A 19,066-nucleotide genomic window follows, 5' to 3' on the forward strand; every position below is an offset into this window, starting at 1 on the left:
GACTTTGAGAAATGGAAATTTGGGAACCCCTCCCTCGCTGGAGAGGGCGCCAGGCAAAAGATCCAGGATTGAGGGAGCGCGCGGGGGGGGGGGGTGGCGGCTGGGGGCAACGTTGTGGCTCCGCCCCCGTGGTATCTGTCGTAAACCTGGCGCCGCCGGTCTAAAATAAACGCTAGCTAGAGAGAAAGGGAAGGGAGGGCTGGCGCGACGCCGCCACCTCCCCCCTTCCTCCTCCTCCTCCTGCCGGGTTCCCGCGCAGCGGCGACTGCGCTCAGCCCTTTTTTCTCTGGACTCTACAGCAGCGTCCGCCGGGCGATCAGGAAGGGAGCCCAGGGGCTGCCCGGCGAGCCATGTCGCTCAGCCCCAAGCACACGACTCCTTTCTCCGTCTCCGACATCCTGAGTCCCATGGAGGAGACCTACAAGAAGTTCGGCGCCATGGAGGGTAGCCTGGGTGCACCTTTGGGCGTGGGAGTGGGCGCCACCGCCTACCGCCAGACCTCAAGTTCAGCCCTCCCGTCCCAGCAGCAGCATCCCATGGCAGGCCACAATACTGCCGCCTACCACCCCATGGCCCACGCGGGGGTCTCGCAGTTCGCTCACGGTTCAGTGGCTGGCTATTGCAACGGCGGGCTGGGCAACGTGGGCGACCTGGCGTCCTATCCAGACAGCGTGCGCAGCAGCACAGCAGCCTCCGGCTGGTATGGAGCCAACCCGGATCCCCGGTACCCCACGAGTAAGCGGGGAGGGGCGAGAGAGGGAGGGACTGGATCAGCTGGGGGGGGTTCTCTTTGTCGGGGGGTGGAGGTGTGTGCTCTGAAGGGCGTCCCATATGAAGCCCTCTTTGGGATAATGTTCTTCCTCAAGTGTCTTTTTCCCAGACTTGGACGAGAAAATCCCGAGTTTGGGGACCAATTGGAGTGGGGAAAAGGAGAGTTGTTGGATGTGTTCAGAGAATCCCAGGGCCGAGTGGTGAGGAAAAGAGGGTCCTCTTCTGTCTTAGAAGGGAACCGCTAATATTAAAGTTATGTTAAAATATCACCGGTGATTATGACTGCTTGTGTCTGTCTTCAGGGGCGCCCCTTCTGTGCTTCTTGGCCTTGGAGATAACTTCTTTTAACTTGTGCCCTGTGTCCTCAGTTTCCAGGCTGATGGGGCCCTCCGGGGCCATGAACATGGCCGGCATGGGAGCTCTGTCAGGAATCGCGGAGGCTGCGAAATCCATGGCCCCCGGTCTTCACGCCACTCCGCGGAGGAAAAGGAGGGTGCTTTTTTCGCAGGCCCAGGTCTATGAACTGGAGAGGCGCTTCAAGCAGCAGAAGTATCTTTCGGCGCCCGAGAGGGAGCACCTCGCCAGCCTAATCCATCTCACGCCCACCCAGGTGAAGATCTGGTTCCAGAACCACCGCTACAAGATGAAGCGGCAAGCCAAAGACAAGGCGGCTCAGCAGCTGCAGCAGCAACAGCCACCGGAGGGACCCGGCCTGTGCCAGCCGCCGGCCCCAACACAAGCGGCATCTCCGAGACGCGTGGCGGTGCCCGTCTTGGTCAAGGACGGCAAGCCCTGTCCGCACAGCGCAGCCACCTCCGCCGCCGGCCAAGGCGCCTCCGGCCAAGCTTCCGGGGCCGGTGGCAGCAGCGGGGCAGGCGGGAGCGCTGCTCAGCATCAGCACCCGCAAACGCAAGGGACCTCGCTGGGCCAAGCCCCGGACCTGGAGGAGATGTCTCCGAGCCCTCCTTCCTTGCACGGCCAAGTGAATTCTCTGGCACAGATGGACGCGGCTGCCGTCGATTATAGCGGCGGCCTGGTCAATGCCAGCTTGCTCTACGGGCGGACGTGGTAATAAGCCCTCCTCCCCAGCGAATCGTCGAGGTGGCTCTTCTTCCTTCTAGTATTTGCGTCCTGGATCGACGGCTCCCCGGCTTCTTTCCTTCCCCTTCGGGGTTCAACCTCGGCAGAGAATCTTCCCTGCTAAATTGGGCATTGCAGAGGAAAAAGGGCCTCTCTCCCGCGCCAGTCCTCCCGCCCACCCGCCTCCCTCAGCTGCTCTGGCCACCCGAAGCCAGTAGACACGGCGACCCACACGGGGCCTTCAATGGCCAAGTGTAAAAAAACAAACAGGTGGGGGAACGTTGTTAGGTGCTCTGTACAGTAGGTCCCTCTCCACAGCTTCAGGGAAGGGGGAAAGGCCCCGTTTCCTCCGAGACAATCTCCGAAGTGGAGAGGGTAACGCCAGACGTCGGTTGGAGCAAGGTTTCCCTGCGCACCTAGCTAAGAAAGGCAACTAAACAAAATCAACAACTGCCTCCTGAAGTGCAGCTTACTTCTGGTGAATCAAACCCAACTACAAATAATGCTAATAATATTTTTTTCTGGAAACCCCTTAAGTGCAATCTCATTATTACTGATTGAGAGCTGATTGAATTGTAACTCAAGGTCGACTGGCGAACATTATCCGCCATTTTCACAAAAGAGAAGGGGCGACATTCGCAAAGAGGAGAAGGGAGGGGAGGAGACCTACTTGTATCGTTGCACCTGGTAATGATATTTTTTTTAAAAAAAACCGTTGAATCTCGGGTTCAGATTTAAGAGAGGAAAAAGTAACAAAGATGTTACTGTTAAGTATTATTTGTAAGGATTCGGTTGTATTACTGGCAAACACCAACTGTATTGCAAACTACAATTCATTCCAATAAAAGGCAAATGGGCTAATAACGAAGATGAAATTGTCCTTAGCAAATATAATGTTGCCTCCCTGTGGATTTCTTATCAAAGGTTCAATGCGGCAAGGAGTTTTCCTGCAGAAGGAGCCAAGAAAGAGCACGAACAAACTTCGCGAAAGGGCGTACCTACCTCTAAACATTTTAAACTTTAATGCTTGTAAAAATGATTGAATTGCTAAGTGATTTCTTAATCGAAGGAAAAGATAGTGTTGACAGGATGCAGAATTAGTAAAAAAAACAACCTTTCAATTATTTAACTGGAAGTGTAGAAAACGTATCAAGAAAAAAGAAGGAATTAGCCAAAATGCAAACTGTGTGAGAGGCTGAAGAGGAAACGGAAAACACTTTTGCATGAGTTTTTCTCAAACTGCACTCCTAAGAAACAGATTCTATGAATATAAAGTACCATACCACAAAAAGCTCAAATAGTTAGGCTGGTAGAATATACTCATTTTATAGGATAAATTAATCCAGGAAGGTTTATTTTGGGGTAGTCAGGAAGACTGCTTTTTGGGAGGGGATATTTAAAATCCCATTAAACTCTGCAGGACACAAGCAATCTCAATTATGTGCAAGATTACAGCCACATTGCACCTTGATCTGGCCCCAAGCAATGCTTTTACTAAATATTGTCAGTCATTACATATGTATTTTATTATTTATTTGCTTACATTTAAAAAAAGGTATTTTCTAATCCAGTTTCTATGATTGATTTGGTCTTAATTGTCACACAATTAATTGTGAATAATAATTTTTGTTTGATCCGGAACAACCAACAATATTTTTTTCCTAGGGGAGCTGCAATTCCATTTGTTTTGAGATGTATATTTTAATACATGAAAAGAGGTTTGGCTGATCACTTTGACCATCTTGAAATGAAAGAAATTGAAAAATGTAAAGTCTGAATCAGAATCTGCTTTCTTTAGTCAAGAAAGCAATTGGTGGAATTCATGCAAATATTAGGAATATCAGGACAACTTAAACATTTTTAAACAAGAAATTCTTCTATGGAAACTTCAATTAAGGGAGACGCCAAAGATCAGAATTTTCCCCATTCCCGTGAAAGTCTCGGTTTCAGGTGTATGGGGGGCAGCCTATAATGCTTTAATATTCCATCTTGCAAATCCTAATGGGACCATAGTCCAAAGCATTTTTATTGCTAATTTAAATAGATTTTTCTTCTAAATTAAGTCATTCAGCATAGGAACTTAAAAGAAAACAACTCCAGAGCTGTGGTCCAGCTCCCATTCATTTCAAGTAAGTGAAGGAAAAATTCCCTTTGGAATGTGCCTTAGGGAACATGTAGTCCATGGAAACACAAGGCTAGAGGGTGCGAGTGGGAGGTTTGATGAGATTTTGATTCAGATGAGCAAAAAGTCGGGGATAAATATTTTATTTCAGAGTAGTGATATTTACTTCCAAATATGCAGACAACAGGAATGAGTTCCATTGAAATAATTTAGAAGAGGCCAGTGCACACCACCAAAATTTCAGATGCATTTGTCTTATATTTTGTTTAAGTTTCTAAATAAAAGTATATGAGATAATATTCGCCTGAGAGGAAATTCCATTGTATTATATGAGGTTTAACTTTGGAGTATATTTGCTTAGAATTTCACTTAAAAATAGTGGTTTTTAAAATATCATTCCCTGGATTGTATCTTTTTGAAGTATTTTGGATTGTTAACCTATTCAGAAGTAAAAGCAATGGATCACAGCAAAACTTCATTCCTTGTAATCATTCTCAGGGTTGTGTAAATCTTGGGTTTGGGAACTAGTACTATTAATGGGAATTTGTAGTAGGACCAAATGAACTAATTTTATTGGAAAAGTTTAGAGTCCACATACAAAAGTGATCAAATGCCTTATATATTTCAACCTCTTGAAGTTGGAACACCGAATATGAATTCCGGAGGTATACTGTTCATAGAATTGCACCGGATTATACACTTTGAGGTTTGTTTGAAATAAATACAGGGCTGCACTATTATCTGGGTAAAACTTTCTTTGAAAAATACTTGGCACACATCAGTTCTAAATAGCTTTAGTTTATAGTTCCAAGTACTTCTAGGAGAAAGGCTGGTTGGACTTAGTGGAATTTATTTCTGAGCAATCATGCTAAAATTGTAATCTAAATTTAATCCTCTATTTCTATATACTCCGGAGGTACCCTTATTGGGTGCAACAGGATCTCTTTTGAATAGACACATGTAGGATTGTGCTGTAGTCCAATTATCTTTTTCCATTGCCCTTTTGTTATTGTATTTTTGTTGAATAAATGATGGACAAAACATAGTTTAGCTATTTACTTAAGAACACCAATGTATTTTCTTGTGTAGTAAGGAAGTTGCTCACCAACTCATCTACCTAAGTTATGTATTAAAGATGTAAGGTCTCCCCACCTTGTTTTTTTCTAACTATACTTTTCTTTAATATTAAAGAATAAAGACTATTAAAGGAGGAGAGAGAAGACTGTAGGGGAAAAGAAACAGCAGGGAATACATGCAAGATGGTAAATACACAGGACCTGGGACTGTAGGGAACAGATTATTTGAACCATTAGCTTCAAGACAGAAATTTGCAATTTATGTTAACTGCTTATTTGCCTACTTTTATGCTACTGCTTTGTATTATAATATGCATTTGCCAAGAACTAAATTCCTTGGAGAGTTATTCTTGGGTAAGCATGAGATTACAGCATGAGTTTTATTTCCTAAATATGGCCGAATTGGCTTCAAACTCAATTCTCTGTAGAACGCATTTCTAAATATTGTAATGGGGGAATTGGATTGGGCTACATATGAATCTGGGAGCCTGTTCTTTAGCATTTTATCAAGTGGGATTCAGATTGGTTCCTTGGCAAAAATAGGTGAGAAGATTGTCTCTTCTCACCTTTTTGCTAAAGGAAACAATCTGAATTAGCGCTCTGGATGTGGCTAAAATGGTTCGAAGAGGAGTCCCATTGAACCCAATAATAGGACAGGTGAGACTATACATTTCAGCAGACCAAAGTTTGAAAGAAGTCCCCCACCGAGTCCATTCAGAAGAGACCTAAACTTGGGAAGATGCGAAATTTTCAAAACTGCAAGATTTTCTCTGAAAGGAATACTATAGCTCATTCACCCAATCTCATTTACATAGGCAGGCCGAAAATCATTGGAAAGAAGAGTTTGCTTGGCAAGAATGAGGTGCAGGTGGGCTATGGCTGCCAGGCTCGGTGAACATTTGAGCAGCAAAATTTCACAGCAGACAATAGAGTTTGAATGCTTTGAAGGTATTACTTTAAGTAGAAATTCTTTTCAAGGCTTCTTCCATTTCGAGAACTTGATGGAATGGAGATGTCGAATTATTTTCTGGTGCCGAATATATTGGTAGACCACAAGTCATAAAAAAAGCATCTTAATTCCTACGGTTTTTTTTTTTAAGAAAGTCAGAACAAGAAGCTAGATGGAAAGGTGAGAAAATGGCGAAACTGAGTGATGCTTTTAAAAACAAAATCTTATTAAGAAACTATTTTGTTTAAAACTAAGTTTATTCAAAATGATAATGAATATTAAAGTAGCCCCACAATAGCTGTAGTTTACCTGGGGGGGATAAAGGTTTCATTTTAATCCTAGACGTTTCGTACATTTTATCCTAAAAAACCCCGGAAGGCTTCTTAATGCCCAGGACGTAGACACTGGATTGAGAGAGCGAGCTGCTTTTGCGCAAAGACCTCCTCATTTCAGCAGACCGATATATGCTATATAGCCGCCAATTTAACTACGCATCTGAAATCGATGAAGCCCAGAGCCAGTTTCTGGAGACTGGTAAACCCAGCACTAGAACCGAAGTCCTGTCCCTTATACCGCCAGTTTTAGGCTGCCACTGCTGAAATTAGTGGCCTCCACGCCTTTCTGTGAGAGCAAGCAAGCAAACGAAACCTCGCTAGCTACCTCCCCTAAGCATTTCTTCCTAATTTGCTTTCAAATTTAAAGGCCCTTCTAATGAAAAGCAAAGCCAGCCCGTTGCGAAGAGCCGCGAGCACTTCTCCTTCTCACGAAGCCCAGGGAAAAGCTTTCCACCCATTCAGCTGCAGCATTTTTTCAGAGCGTTTGAAAGAAAGGGTTTTCTCCGGCAATTAGTGCTCGCCAGGCTTTTAAGGCGAAGACAAGCCGGGCAGCCTTCGCGGAGCTCATTATCTGAAGAGGGGGATAAGTGTCTTTGGAGCGGCCCGGCGAGGAAGGGGTTTCAAGTGGGAACAAAGAACCTCCCAAAGTTCCTCTGCAGCGATGGACGCAAGTTCGCCGCAACTCTCGGGGCCACAGCGCGCGGGGGATGGGTGGGGAGACGAGACTCCCACAGGGGGAGGCGGCAGCCTTCTTTATGGGAAAACCCCGATGACCGCCCAGCCACTCAAGGACCGTCAGCTCCGTCAGCAAAGAGGCCCTGGCGGCAGAAAAGAGGCGGAGCCCCCCCCCCCCAAGTTGGGCCCCTTCCCTTGCAAGCGATCTTGGTCTCGGCGGGGCTGCCGGGCCAATCGCGGCGGCGAAAAGCAGAAAACGCGCATCTCTGGAAGTGATCGGTTTTGGCGGGAAGGCCCCGTTACCGCTGGATCGCAAATCAGGGTGTTAAGGAAGAACGGCGGTGGGGGCTAGAGCCCATCCTGAGCCCAAAAGAGGCCAGACTGCAGACGAGAACGTCGGTTTACCCCTGGCGAAAGCCAGTTCTTGTGAAAAATTATTTGGAAAGCCCATAGCTAAAGGGTAACTCGCCTTAAGGCGCGCTCTTCCGGGAGTGATGCGACTGGTTGCTGCTTTCCATCGGCCCCACCTGTATAGCAAACCGTTTGAAATCGCCCATTCACGACGCAGTCCCTTAATTTGTACTACTCACATAGCCACTCTGAATGAGACTAACTAAAGCTGGGGGACTTTGGCTCTTTTTAGTTTATATGTGAATGCAAACATTTACTTGTTAGTCCAACTACTTAAAGATGCATGCAGAAGTCTTAGGCTGAATATTTTCATTATTGCAATATGCTATGATTTAAGATTTTCTTGAAGTTTTAGGACACAAAGCAAATTCTACTAGATCTTAAGCCTTGTTTGCTCAATGCACAGGTCTCCTAGTCTTTCTCTTAAAATCTGCTCCTTCATAGGTTTCCTGGGATGAAATTCTAGGATCAAAGAGATTCCTTGCACTATGAAACACATTTTCTTTATAGGCATCTCTCCCAGACAACCATGTAGGTTGGCAACAAATAAGAAATTAAATACTTGATCCCGAGTCCTATGAATTGCTGCTATCAACCTGCATTTTTTGGGCAACAGCCTTTGGCAGCTTGTGCTTCTTTTCACTCCATCCGCTACTCCCTAGCCTTCACTGTAAACATTCCAAGTTTAGCCTTCCAAGTTGTCTAAAAAGCTATCTTATTCCAGAATGGTGGAGATTAGTAGTCATTTGTACACAATGGCCAGGACTCTTAATAGCAAATGTGAAGTGCTTATGTTATCTCAAAAACAGGAAAAACACCAAAGATAAAGAGAGTCAGTGATTGTTGGAATAGTGGAGGAAATGTTCACCTATGTAGTCCATTTTTCTTAAGAACACAAATGTGTTTAGGATGCCTGTCCTGGCGATTTATCTCCCCCTGGCAGCATTCCATACTTTGAACCCCCCCCCCCCTTTTTTCAGTGTTAACTTTTCAGTGCAGTAGTTCCCAACTAATATTTAGGGTCTTTTTACTGGGTTGTTTTATAGCATTATCCAATAAAGTTGTAAACTGCTTTGATATTTGTACAAATGAGAATTGGTGAATATTTGAATTCAGTTCTGCTTCTATTATTCTGATTCAACTAGTAAGTACAATATTAAAAATGTTGCCATTTTTATTGGCTCATATCTTCTATGGCGTGAGTAAATAAACTATCCTGTAGTAAGTGCTGAAGATAATAAACACTGATTGTGCATATAAGTGCTTAGGTTTCTCTACTCAAAGTAAGCAACATATGTTAGTCCAGAAATTAGCATATAATATAAAATTCTCTTGTGCAGCTATGCCAGCATTATTCTCAACTCTGGCATGCATTGGCAGGAACAGAAATTTGATTTAAGTTTGTGCATTAGTTAGAAAATGATTTTCTTTTTACTATTGACAAATTTGCAAATACTTCCTGAGTTAGTTGCTAAACAAGGAATGGCTATAGTTGTTTTCAAATATTAAAAATTATTCCTACAGATGAATACTATTCCAATATTATAAATTGTCAACAATTCCTGTAACATAGAATGGTAATTTAGTTCTAGTTCCATCCTAAACACATTTAAAGTCTTAGACAAGCAAGGGGAATGAATGGAATCTAGAGATGCTAGAATGGAATTATTTTGTCTGAATAGATTGCTTCTCAGCCCATTTTCTTTATATAGTTTTTTTTTTTAAATCAGTAAAATTCATTGTATCATCCCATAAAATTATAAGAATTGAACCAAGGCCATTAAGTCCCAAGAGTTGAGTTTGATTTGAAAGAACTCTACCCCTTTGGAGCTACCCCTAGAAAAATATGAAGCATTTTTTTAAACTAAGGAGTTCCTTACAATTTCTGTTGGGATCTGGGTTAAAACTCTTCATTTTTAAATTAAATCTGTGCTAAGGACTAGAAGGCAAAGTGCATATTCATCATTCAATTTCTCAATAGCTAATTTAGATGATTATCTCAAAATATATCAAAGTATACTGCACTTGGAAATGACACCACAGTGCTCTCTTAATCCTGGACATTTGACAGCTCATTTACAGATACAAGGAAAAACTATTGAAAGGGAACATACAAATAAGCCCAAATATGCAATTTCTTCTAAATTTTAAGTTTCTAAACTGCAAGTTATTTTCAATGCTTTCTTGAAAAAAATATGGGATTCAACTCTGTTACTGGATTTACAGTATCCTTCTCTAACATGTTCCATATAGAATTATCTTGCGCTCCTCTCTGTAGTCCTGCCAAGAAACTTTTTGTTGAAAGAAGGTATGTGTAACTAATAGTGTGCCTTCAGGTTTTGGATAACGTTTAGTGGATGAACAGGAATTTCTGATATTTGCAGAAACAAATCCTTCTTCAGTATTGGCCATGTAGTTATAGTTATTGGAATAGTAATTCAGCAATATATGGCAACCACATATTATTCACCTTTATATTTGTATATACATGCAGTATAAATGTCATTAAGCAAGGTAAGATTTAGATAAACTTAAGGCTCACACGCACTGCTCTTGACTGGAGACAAAAAAGTACATAAAATTATTGTGTATAAAATTCACCAATTCATATTTTTTCATGTAAACTGATAAAATACAATCTTGATTGAGCTACACCTAAGAATTCCTATTTTTTTTAATGCTACAATATGAAATAAACAACATGATGCTATAAAAGCTGAAATTTTACTTGGGAAATTCAATAACCATTTCTTAAAGGAAGAAATTAAAATGAAGCATTTTAAAAGAAATACCGATGAAGTCTTTAACTCTTGTGCTAAAGCTTTGCAAGACAAGGTCCACAGTTACATAATTTGTATGTATGTTTCCAATGCTATTTTTCTTAAGAATGCATTCTCTGGTGTGTGCGCTAGTGGAAACCCTGATGCGAATAGCATTGGCAATATAATGTAATAAAGTCTTTACTCTCAGTAAAGACAGACCTGTACTCCTGCTTCATCAGATCAGAACATTTGCTCCTATTCTGAAGTACAATTGTAAATCAACACAGCCATAATATCAAATATTACTGGTAAAAATGTACACATCTTAAAAAGAAAGCTTATCCACCCAAAAATTATCCAGGTGATCTATATGATTATAAAAACAAGATTGGAAAGTGGCAGAAGCCTAATTCCAGTTGTATCTTCCGGACGAGGGTGGCAATGGGTAAGGTCTTCCATAACCCTGCAAAAATAAATAATACAGTATTATTTTATTAATTCCCAGCTTTTACCCAAAAGTGACACCCCCATCCAAATATTTATTATTGTGTAATGCAACAAACAAAGACAAGGAAATACAGATGTCCTCAGTTAATGTCAACTATTGGGACAATTGCCATTGCTAAGTGACATGGTCATAAAGCGCTATATCATGTGATGGCACTGCTTCGTGAAGGCAATTCCAGCACTCCTGGTTGCTGTCATTAAATGAATCACTGCAGGTCAATAAGCCAGAATGTCCCCTGCAAACTTTCTCATTGACTTTGTTTGTTGAAAGCTGGCAAAAAAATTTGCAAATGGCAACCATGTGAGTGCAGGACATTGTGATATAATTGTGAGATAGGAGCCAAGTGTCTGGATTGTGGACACACGACCACAGGCATGCTGCAAAAGCTAGAAGTCCGAGGACTGGTTGAAAGTATTCATTTACCTTCATTGCAAGTTCGAACAGTTGTTGAATGAATTGTTATTAAGCAAGGATCATCTGTATGATAAGTGTTGTTTATATGTTTTTGATTTACAATCAAAACTGGGACTGGAGTTTGATTTAAGTTGTGGTTGTAAGCCAAAGCAACCGTGTGATTGAACCTGATTTTTTCTACCATTTTTATGGCTGTTGTTAAGTGAATCATGTCTTAAGTCCGAATTACATGGCGATGTGAATTCATTTTCTTCAATGGTTTTTTTTTTTTTACTGGAAACTGGATTGGTTTTTTATGGGTTTTATGTTGTGATTTTTAATGTAGTAAGCTTCCGGGAATCACCTATGTGTGAGTTGGGTAGTCATGTAAATTTGTTTAATAAATAAATAATGAAATATATTCCAGATTTCCACAAGGAAATTCAACTGGAAACTAGCGAATAGTTGCAAACTGTAGCATGTGACCATGCATACTGCAACCAGTCATACATACAAGACAGTTGAACAGTGCCTGAAATGTATCATGTGATCTTGGGAGGGGGATCACTGTTACTATTCCTGGAAGAACTTTACAGACCATAAAGCACCCTTTCCAAGGCTGTCATAAGTTAATTTTAAATTCACTGATCCTTGCTTGTCTAGTCTCATTAAATCAATCAACTCTACATTTGGAACTTCTTTTTTCATTTAGTTAAAAATCTGTGGCAAATACAAACAAAAGCAGGATAAAGAATTTATCTTACCGTGCATGTTAAATGTAACATTCATAACATTTAATTAGCTGCCAGATATTTAAGCTGTGTTTTTGACCTTTTGCATTATTTGGATTACCTTATTTGTAACTTTGAATGGAAGTTTGATTCAAAATAAGCATATAAGAATGCAAAGCTGCATTGGACCAGTCCAATGTAATCTAGTATCCTGTTCTAAATGCCTATATAAAAAGCCTATCAATATCTTGAAAAGTCCAAAAGTTCTTACTAGTTTCTTCCAGCAATAGCAATTATTAAGTTTACAGCATCTGGTTCTGGAGGCAATGTTTAGCATCATGATAAATAGCCAATAATAATCTTATCACCCTTGGTAAATTTGCCTAATCCAGATTTTAACCTGATCAACATCTACTAGTGAATTCCAAAGATTAATTAAATGCAATTTAATTAATTCTCCCAAAATTAACCTTATATCCTCTCTTAGATATAATTTTCTAAGTCCAAGTAAACTAAGCCTCACTGTTATATGCAGCTTCCATTAGAATTTTTTCCCAAAAGTTGCCATTAAATCATAATTTTAGCTGTGACAGAAGAAATTATTAAATACTTGGAGAGTCATCATATTTAATTCTTAGGAAAAAAGGTTCATGGTAGCAAATATTCCTATAAATGCTCTGAAGAAATTTTGTTTGTAATTTCACACGTGATCATTAAATAATGTTGATATTTCTGAATAGAAGGTCTGGGGATAAGTCTAATCTGCAGTGAGCTTGCTGATGCAGCAACTGTCATCCCAAGAGCAAGTAAATAGATTGTGGATCTATTAGTAACACAAATGATACAACCTTTCTTTTTGTTTAGAATTTTGCTACCCAGAATATTTTAAAACATTCCCCGAATCTGAATTCAGATTCCGATAGATTTAGAACATGACATTCTTTGAAAAAAAATGAAATGAACAATATATGCCATTAACAATCAGTATTATTTTGATTATATTTTTCAATTTTGCATTTTCCACATCAAGCAGGAAGCAACTGCTAATGATAGCCAGTGACACAACAGCAGCTATTCTAGATACTGGAAGAAGCTAGCATGCTCTACGACTCTTGAGATGTATTTGTGTTCACAGGACCTCAGTTTTAGTCATCAGCACCTTATGTGACATAAACAGTAGCTTTTGAACCATATCCCAGTGATTCTTGCTTGAGTATTTGGACAGCTCCCCTTATACTGGTTAAGAAATCTCTACCAAATGTATGGGTAGCTTGTCAACACTGCTACAATTTTAATAGGTGCTGTATTGACTATAAGATGTTCAAGGCAGAAATTGCTGATATGCTTGTACTTCCATGTAGTCATCCTGGTAATGAACACATGCAAGGCAGAGATATCACTGGATTACTAAATTTGAATGCTAGGAATGAAGTATTAATGGATAAAGTGCGCAGGGGGAAAAATCAAGATTAGGAATACATTTTTCTTTCAGACTGCAATTTGATTACAAAATGATAATGATTACAAAATGAACTTAAACCAGGGGTAAAATGCTCCCGGTTCGGACCGGACTGCCCAATCCGGTAGCGATGGTGGCAGGTTGTTCGGAGAACCGGTAGCAAAAATCCCTGCCCCCACATGCCCAGCTGAGCCACGCGATCATCAGAGGTTTTTTTTTTTTAACTTTTAAAAGCATTTTTTCTTTGGCCGAAAAAATGCTTTTAAAAGTTAAAAAAAAAGCCCCTGATGATTGTGCACTCAGCTGGATCATCAGAGGCTTTTAAAAGCATTTTTTTTACAACCTCTTTGGCTGAAAAGGTTGTAGAAAAATGTTTTTAAAAAGCTCCTCTGGCGATCCCAGCTGATTTGCCTGATCATTAGAGGCTTTTAAATTGGCCACGCCCACCCAGTCACATAACCTCCCCCCCCACCAAGCCACGCCACAGAACCGGTAGTAACAAATTTTACATTTCACCCCTGACTTAAACTATCTACAACTGGTAATAGAAATAATTTATCATCCTAAATTTAGCTACATGGATCCATATTAGGAAAAAGTTATTCAACAAATAAACATTTAAGAACCAAATTCAGCAGGAAGGGAAAGGTTGAAGGTCTTTTACGCTGCTATTAATTTCTGGTTGCCTGCTGTTATAAATATTATTAAATTCAGTGTAAAGTGGAAGTAAAATGGTTTTCAGCTTTGGTAACAAAAATGTTAAACAAATTCATGTTTAGCTGCTGCCAGCCCAGTCCAAATCAATCCTTTGCAAGATGAAGCGGTATTCACTGAAAGTTATGAACCTACCACTCTGGTCTGGTGCAGGGTGATAGATGTTTTTCAACTTCCCAGTCTAGCAGAAATACAGAGTGACGAGCCCAAAGTCGCCTATCTGGCTTCTGTGCCTAAGGGAGGACTAGACCTCGATTCTCCTCATCCTTAATCCAGTACTTTAGCCACATCACACTTAGCATTATTGAGATTTCTACAGTACGTTCCTCCGGAACATTATGGTGGAGTACCTGGCACTCCTCCCTTTTTTTCCTCATAATACCCTATGAAGTAGGCTGGGCTAAGCACTGGTGGTGATCCCAAAGCCACCCAAACTGCTTTTCTGCCTGAAGATGGATTTTAATTTAGCTCTCCCTGATTCTAGGCTACTATCCTACTTACTGCACTATCCACCCTACCACATTTTGAACCTGTAGGAATAAGCTGAACACTGACACATCCTGCAATAGCTTCACCCCCATACATGACAGCAATGGTAGGAAGCAGGAAGTCAAGTTTAGAAAAATGGAGCCCAATTTATACCAGTGCTCATTTTAACATTATTGGTATACCATCCTGAGTGATCAAATTCTGTTAATAGTACTTTAAAGGCAAAGACAAAAAAGGAGGCATCTTATGCATAGATAAGATTTCATTTGGTATGAAATTGTTACTCCTCAAAATCAGACTGCCAGTTGTAAACTGGCTCTATCACCCGTTATTTTTCTAGTAATATCTGGTTGATATTATATTTTGGAATGGCAGATGCATTCAAGTAGATTCTTAATTCATCAATCAAAAGATAATTATGAAATGATAAAGATGAAATAGTCACAGTAACTATAACTCAGTAACTAACATGACTTTAATGATAGTTAAGTTTCTCTTGCTTATTATAAAGTAACTAATTCATTGGATTTTTGAAGCATCTTGTAAAATACTAAATGTTTAACATATCTAATATGGCCTTATATTATATATAGAGGGGTAACATCACATCCTATCATAATGAAGAATTGAGATGTCGCTTTTCAAAGTATTTCTTAACCTATCCTTTTAGGGGGGCACACAGAAATCACACTTTTTAAAAATTACCTGTCTTCCACGTTCCCTCTGGTCACTGGGCCTTTGTGGGTAATTCATGAGTCCCCCTGGGCCCCCTGGACCTTGATATTGATTTTGCTGATATGGTGATCCCTGGGAATGGGGCATGCGGTTCCAGGCAAGAAGAGGAGTGGCTCCAGAATTCCTAAAAGGGGCAAAAATAGAGGTGGAGATGATAAACACTGTGCAGTGTAATTATTTTTATTTATTGGAAAACAATAGTTTTGCAAATAATTAAAGTTGACTGCATTTTTCAGTTCTGATTAGCGTATAGCTAATTTATTCAAACATTTTGGAGCCTTTTTAGTTCATTAGAATAAGGTCACTCCTTCCTTATTATTAGAATGTGAAGTGAATACAGAAAAAATGAAATATTCTATACTATGGTATGTTTTTCACTTTCACATATAAATTAGCAACAAATATAAGGATTTAAAAATCCTTTCATACATCTAGTTCTTAAAGACAATAGGAATCATCCATTATTGAATTTTTAACATATGCTTATGCAGTGATCTGAAGCATCGATTTATGATAAATCACATTATCAGAAAATAACATATATCAAGAATAAGCAAGTGGAATAATAAACTTTATTCTCTGGACATTCAGACCACAATTAAGAATACATTCTTTCTAATTAATTGCAGGTTGTAAATGAATTCTTACTGCTGAGTAGTTTGAATCCAGGGTAAGAGTATTAGCTGTTATCTCTACGCACCTCTATTATTTTACTCTATATGTCAGGAGGTCTGATCAGAAAGAACCCTTTTTAAGTTCTATTGATGCCAGTTTCAACTGACCAGTGACCTAGCAACATAAGCACTAATTGGCATAGACAGATCAACATTTGCTCTACAGTTTATATAGGAACACAAATGCAATGTCTATTATCACTGAGAATACTATACTAAATTGCTAACAAGAAATAATTCAAGTGTTCAGATCAACAGCTGTATAAGTACAAATATGACTTACTAGAAAAAAACACGTATACAAACCTCAGAAAAACAGATTAACACCAAGAGCAACCTGAGATAGGAGTTAATCAGTGTGACCAAAAGCTCATTAAAAAACAAGCAAAATACTGGATCATTAAATACTGGATGATTCATAAAAGTGATTAATAAAATTGGCTAGCTAGGCAATTTCTTACAACTGCAGAACGTTTTGTAGATACCAATATACTCAGTGCTTGGAGAATAGTCATCAGACCACATTTGGGAATACACTCAAACAATTGCTATTTGGGTCATAATTTAATCTGTAAGAAATTACCTGCATGTAGTATAAGAATGAGTTAATATTTTTTAAAGTTCCTTGTGGACCTGTATAAAACTAGATGACACAGAATTTAAATAACTCTTTTTTGTTTGGTGAATCAAAGACAGCTTTACAACAGATTGAATCCAATGACATCACCCTGTTGGTAAATGATGAATGAAATCGATAGAATGAATTCTGAATTCTGTCTCTTGTTTATACAAAAACTATCCCAGAAAAAGGTTTGAAATGTGGGAGGAAACAATGTTAGCTTGTAGTCTATGTTTCCATTAAAGAGTTGCAAAGTATTCTAAACCCGGGGTCACCAACCTTTAGGACCTCAGGGACCACTAAATTCATAATTTTAAATCCCGGGGACCACTACTATGATCTTCCTAATGACCGGCTGGGTGGGCATAGCTAGGTGATCATGTGACTGGGTAGGCGTGGCCAACTCAATATCACTCACGTTGAGGGGCACTCGCTGGCCTCTACTCGCCCCTCCCCTCCCAGCCACTCCTCGCTTGCCCGCCCGGGCTCCTTAAGCCCCCTACAGGAAGCATGCTTGTTGGAGCTAAGGAGCCACCATGAGAAAGAGTTGGCAAAACAGCTGGCTCAGTCCAAATTAGATCTGACTAAGAAGGAGGCTCAACAGAAGCACCTCACTGAGGACTACGAGCATAGGGTTTCCAAGCAGAGGGAAGACCTGTGGGAGTGCAAGGCCAGGTACTGGCGCCTGGAGGCTCAGCGGGCTGAGATGGTCAGCCAGTTCCAGGCCATGATGCAGTCCCACTGGAACGAGGCCCTCTGGCTCTTCACTACCAGCGGCCCTTCTCTCCAGCCTTTGCCCAAAGCCCCGGACCAGGAGGCTGAAGCAGACCCCAAGTGGGAATTTCTGCCCCCCTCTGACCCACACAAAGGGACCCCAAAGTGGGAGACTCTCTGCAGCAACACAAACATTCATTGCACGTATCTGTTCCAGGGGCCGTAGTTTGAGGACCCCTGATTTAGTGCAATATTAAAAAATATCAATAATTTTTCTGCGGACCACCAAAATTTTCCCTTGGAACACCAGTGGTCCACGGGCCACCAGTTGATGACCGCTGTTCTCAACTGTTCTATGCCTTTTTGCTTCTTTCACCAAGGAGATGCCAGTTGAAGTAAAATCCTTGTGCTCTAATTCCAATATCCCAACAGTGCATGCCCATTAACAAGGGACTTTATTCTCCTGGGTCACTGATTAGCAGTGATAACTGTAAGTGATATTTTCCATGGTGAGTAGGCATGGATTATTGCTCTACGAAGTGGTGAGTACTCAGGGGCAAAGCTGTAGAATGAGTCAGATTCAGTCCAGAAGAGATGCTTCAGAATGAAATGGCAGCCCAAATACAGCACCTCATTAAAGAAGTTGCATCTGTCTCCAGGACTGCTCAACTGCAGGGGAAACCTCCCTAGAAACATGTATTTCAGGTGTTGAATGATATAGCTGTGTTCCCATGAGTTTCAAGGCAGTTCCTTCTAAGTGAATCCAAAAAACTGAACAGTCCCACTTAGTAGTGAGCTTGGAAACAGAGACTGTTTTCTGACCTATGATGATTTTTTTTCTAAAATATGTTTTATATAATAAATTGGTGCTCAATTCATCTGAAGATCCATCAAGTTACAATTGTCTTACCTACAGCAACCAAAAGCAACAATGAATATAGTTTTTTTGACCTCAGTGTCTAATATTCATAGATCTATAATTAAGCCATAAAAATGTCATCCCGCTCTGAAATAATATTGCATAAAGCAACCAAAATTTTGGAAATGTATCTATGAATTACATTATAGTACAGATAATCCTTGTGTTAAGACCATAATGGAGCCTACATATCACAGATGTAACTTGTGACTGTCGTAAAATAGATTGATCACATGACTGATCCACTTTTAAGACTTTTTTTGTGGTGGTTGTTAAGTGAATCACTGCAATCTTTAAGTGAATCCACTTAAGTGAATTGTTAAGTGAACACTGTGGTTATTAAGTGAATCAATAGTTCCCTATGAGGGGAGACTTCCGGTGACTCCGCTCTCTCCGAAGGACACCCTAAGGGCGCCCGCACTGGGATTCTGTAAAAAGCTGGCAAAAACAGCGAATATCAGCTGTTCGCCAGCTGAAAGTAGTTTCCCCGGGTAAAGGGGAAAGGAAAGAGCAGAGGAGGGATAGATAGAACTCTCTAGAGGCCCCGCTTTCTTGATTTGAAAGCAGGGAACTCAAAGGGGAAAGTTCCCTGGAAATCCTTCTGCAGCAGCTCCAGACCCAGCATGTCTCTGCTTCGGCAGAAAGAAAAGAGAGTGACCACTTCTGCTTCAAATGATTGTTATGGATTTTTATAAGCAGACAGAACAAACACAGGAGATCAGTCATTTAAACTGCAAGTATTAAATCTGACTTCTATTTTTTTTAAACTTTTTTTTTCTTTCATCTATAATCAACATAATGAAACAAAATGGTGTTTACTTGCTGAGAAAGTGAAAGTGAATGGAGACTTTATCTTATTGTGCTGGAAGTAGACTGTAAGACTGTAAGTAGAACAGAGGCTTTTTTAGGTTGGATTTTTACTTATTTTTA

At 40.5% G+C, this 19,066-nt stretch overlaps 2 protein-coding genes across 2 annotated transcripts in view; one reads left to right on the plus strand and one right to left on the minus strand.

The window, feature by feature from the left end:
- The first annotated feature begins 350 nt into the window (after positions 1 to 350).
- NKX2-4 (NK2 homeobox 4) lies at positions 351 to 1,843 on the plus strand. Its single transcript, XM_058177811.1, has 3 exons — positions 351 to 735; positions 1,140 to 1,628; positions 1,704 to 1,843. Exons 1-3 carry the CDS (start codon positions 351 to 353, stop codon positions 1,841 to 1,843), a joined length of 1,014 nt encoding a protein of 337 aa, XP_058033794.1.
- Positions 1,844 to 9,875: 8,032 nt separating this feature from the next.
- The window catches only part of XRN2 (5'-3' exoribonuclease 2), an 84,617-nt gene continuing 75,426 nt past the window's right edge, over positions 9,876 to 19,066 (minus strand). The window contains exons 29-30 of the mRNA XM_058175329.1: positions 15,181 to 15,334; positions 9,876 to 10,644 (exon numbers count right to left, since the gene is read on the minus strand). Coding sequence (XP_058031312.1) covers positions 10,588 to 10,644; positions 15,181 to 15,334 — 211 coding nt within the window. The 3' untranslated portion in view covers positions 9,876 to 10,587. The remainder of the gene's footprint in view (positions 10,645 to 15,180; positions 15,335 to 19,066) is intronic.

The sequence above is a fragment of the Ahaetulla prasina genome, chromosome 3 (assembly GCF_028640845.1).
Source record: "Ahaetulla prasina isolate Xishuangbanna chromosome 3, ASM2864084v1, whole genome shotgun sequence".
In the NCBI taxonomy this organism is placed as follows: Eukaryota; Metazoa; Chordata; class Lepidosauria; order Squamata; family Colubridae; genus Ahaetulla; species Ahaetulla prasina.

Bases quoted from the DNA above. Each gene is read 5' to 3' on its own strand.
- NKX2-4 (XM_058177811.1), top strand. From the start codon at position 351: ATGTCGCTCAGCCCCAAGCACACGACTCCTTTCTCCGTCTCCGACATC. The intron at 736-1,139 runs GTAAGCGGGGAG...CTGTGTCCTCAG, and splicing joins GGATCCCCGGTACCCCACGA to TTTCCAGGCTGATGGGGCCC. The intron at 1,629-1,703 runs GTGGCAGCAGCG...CGCTGGGCCAAG, and splicing joins CGGCCAAGCTTCCGGGGCCG to CCCCGGACCTGGAGGAGATG.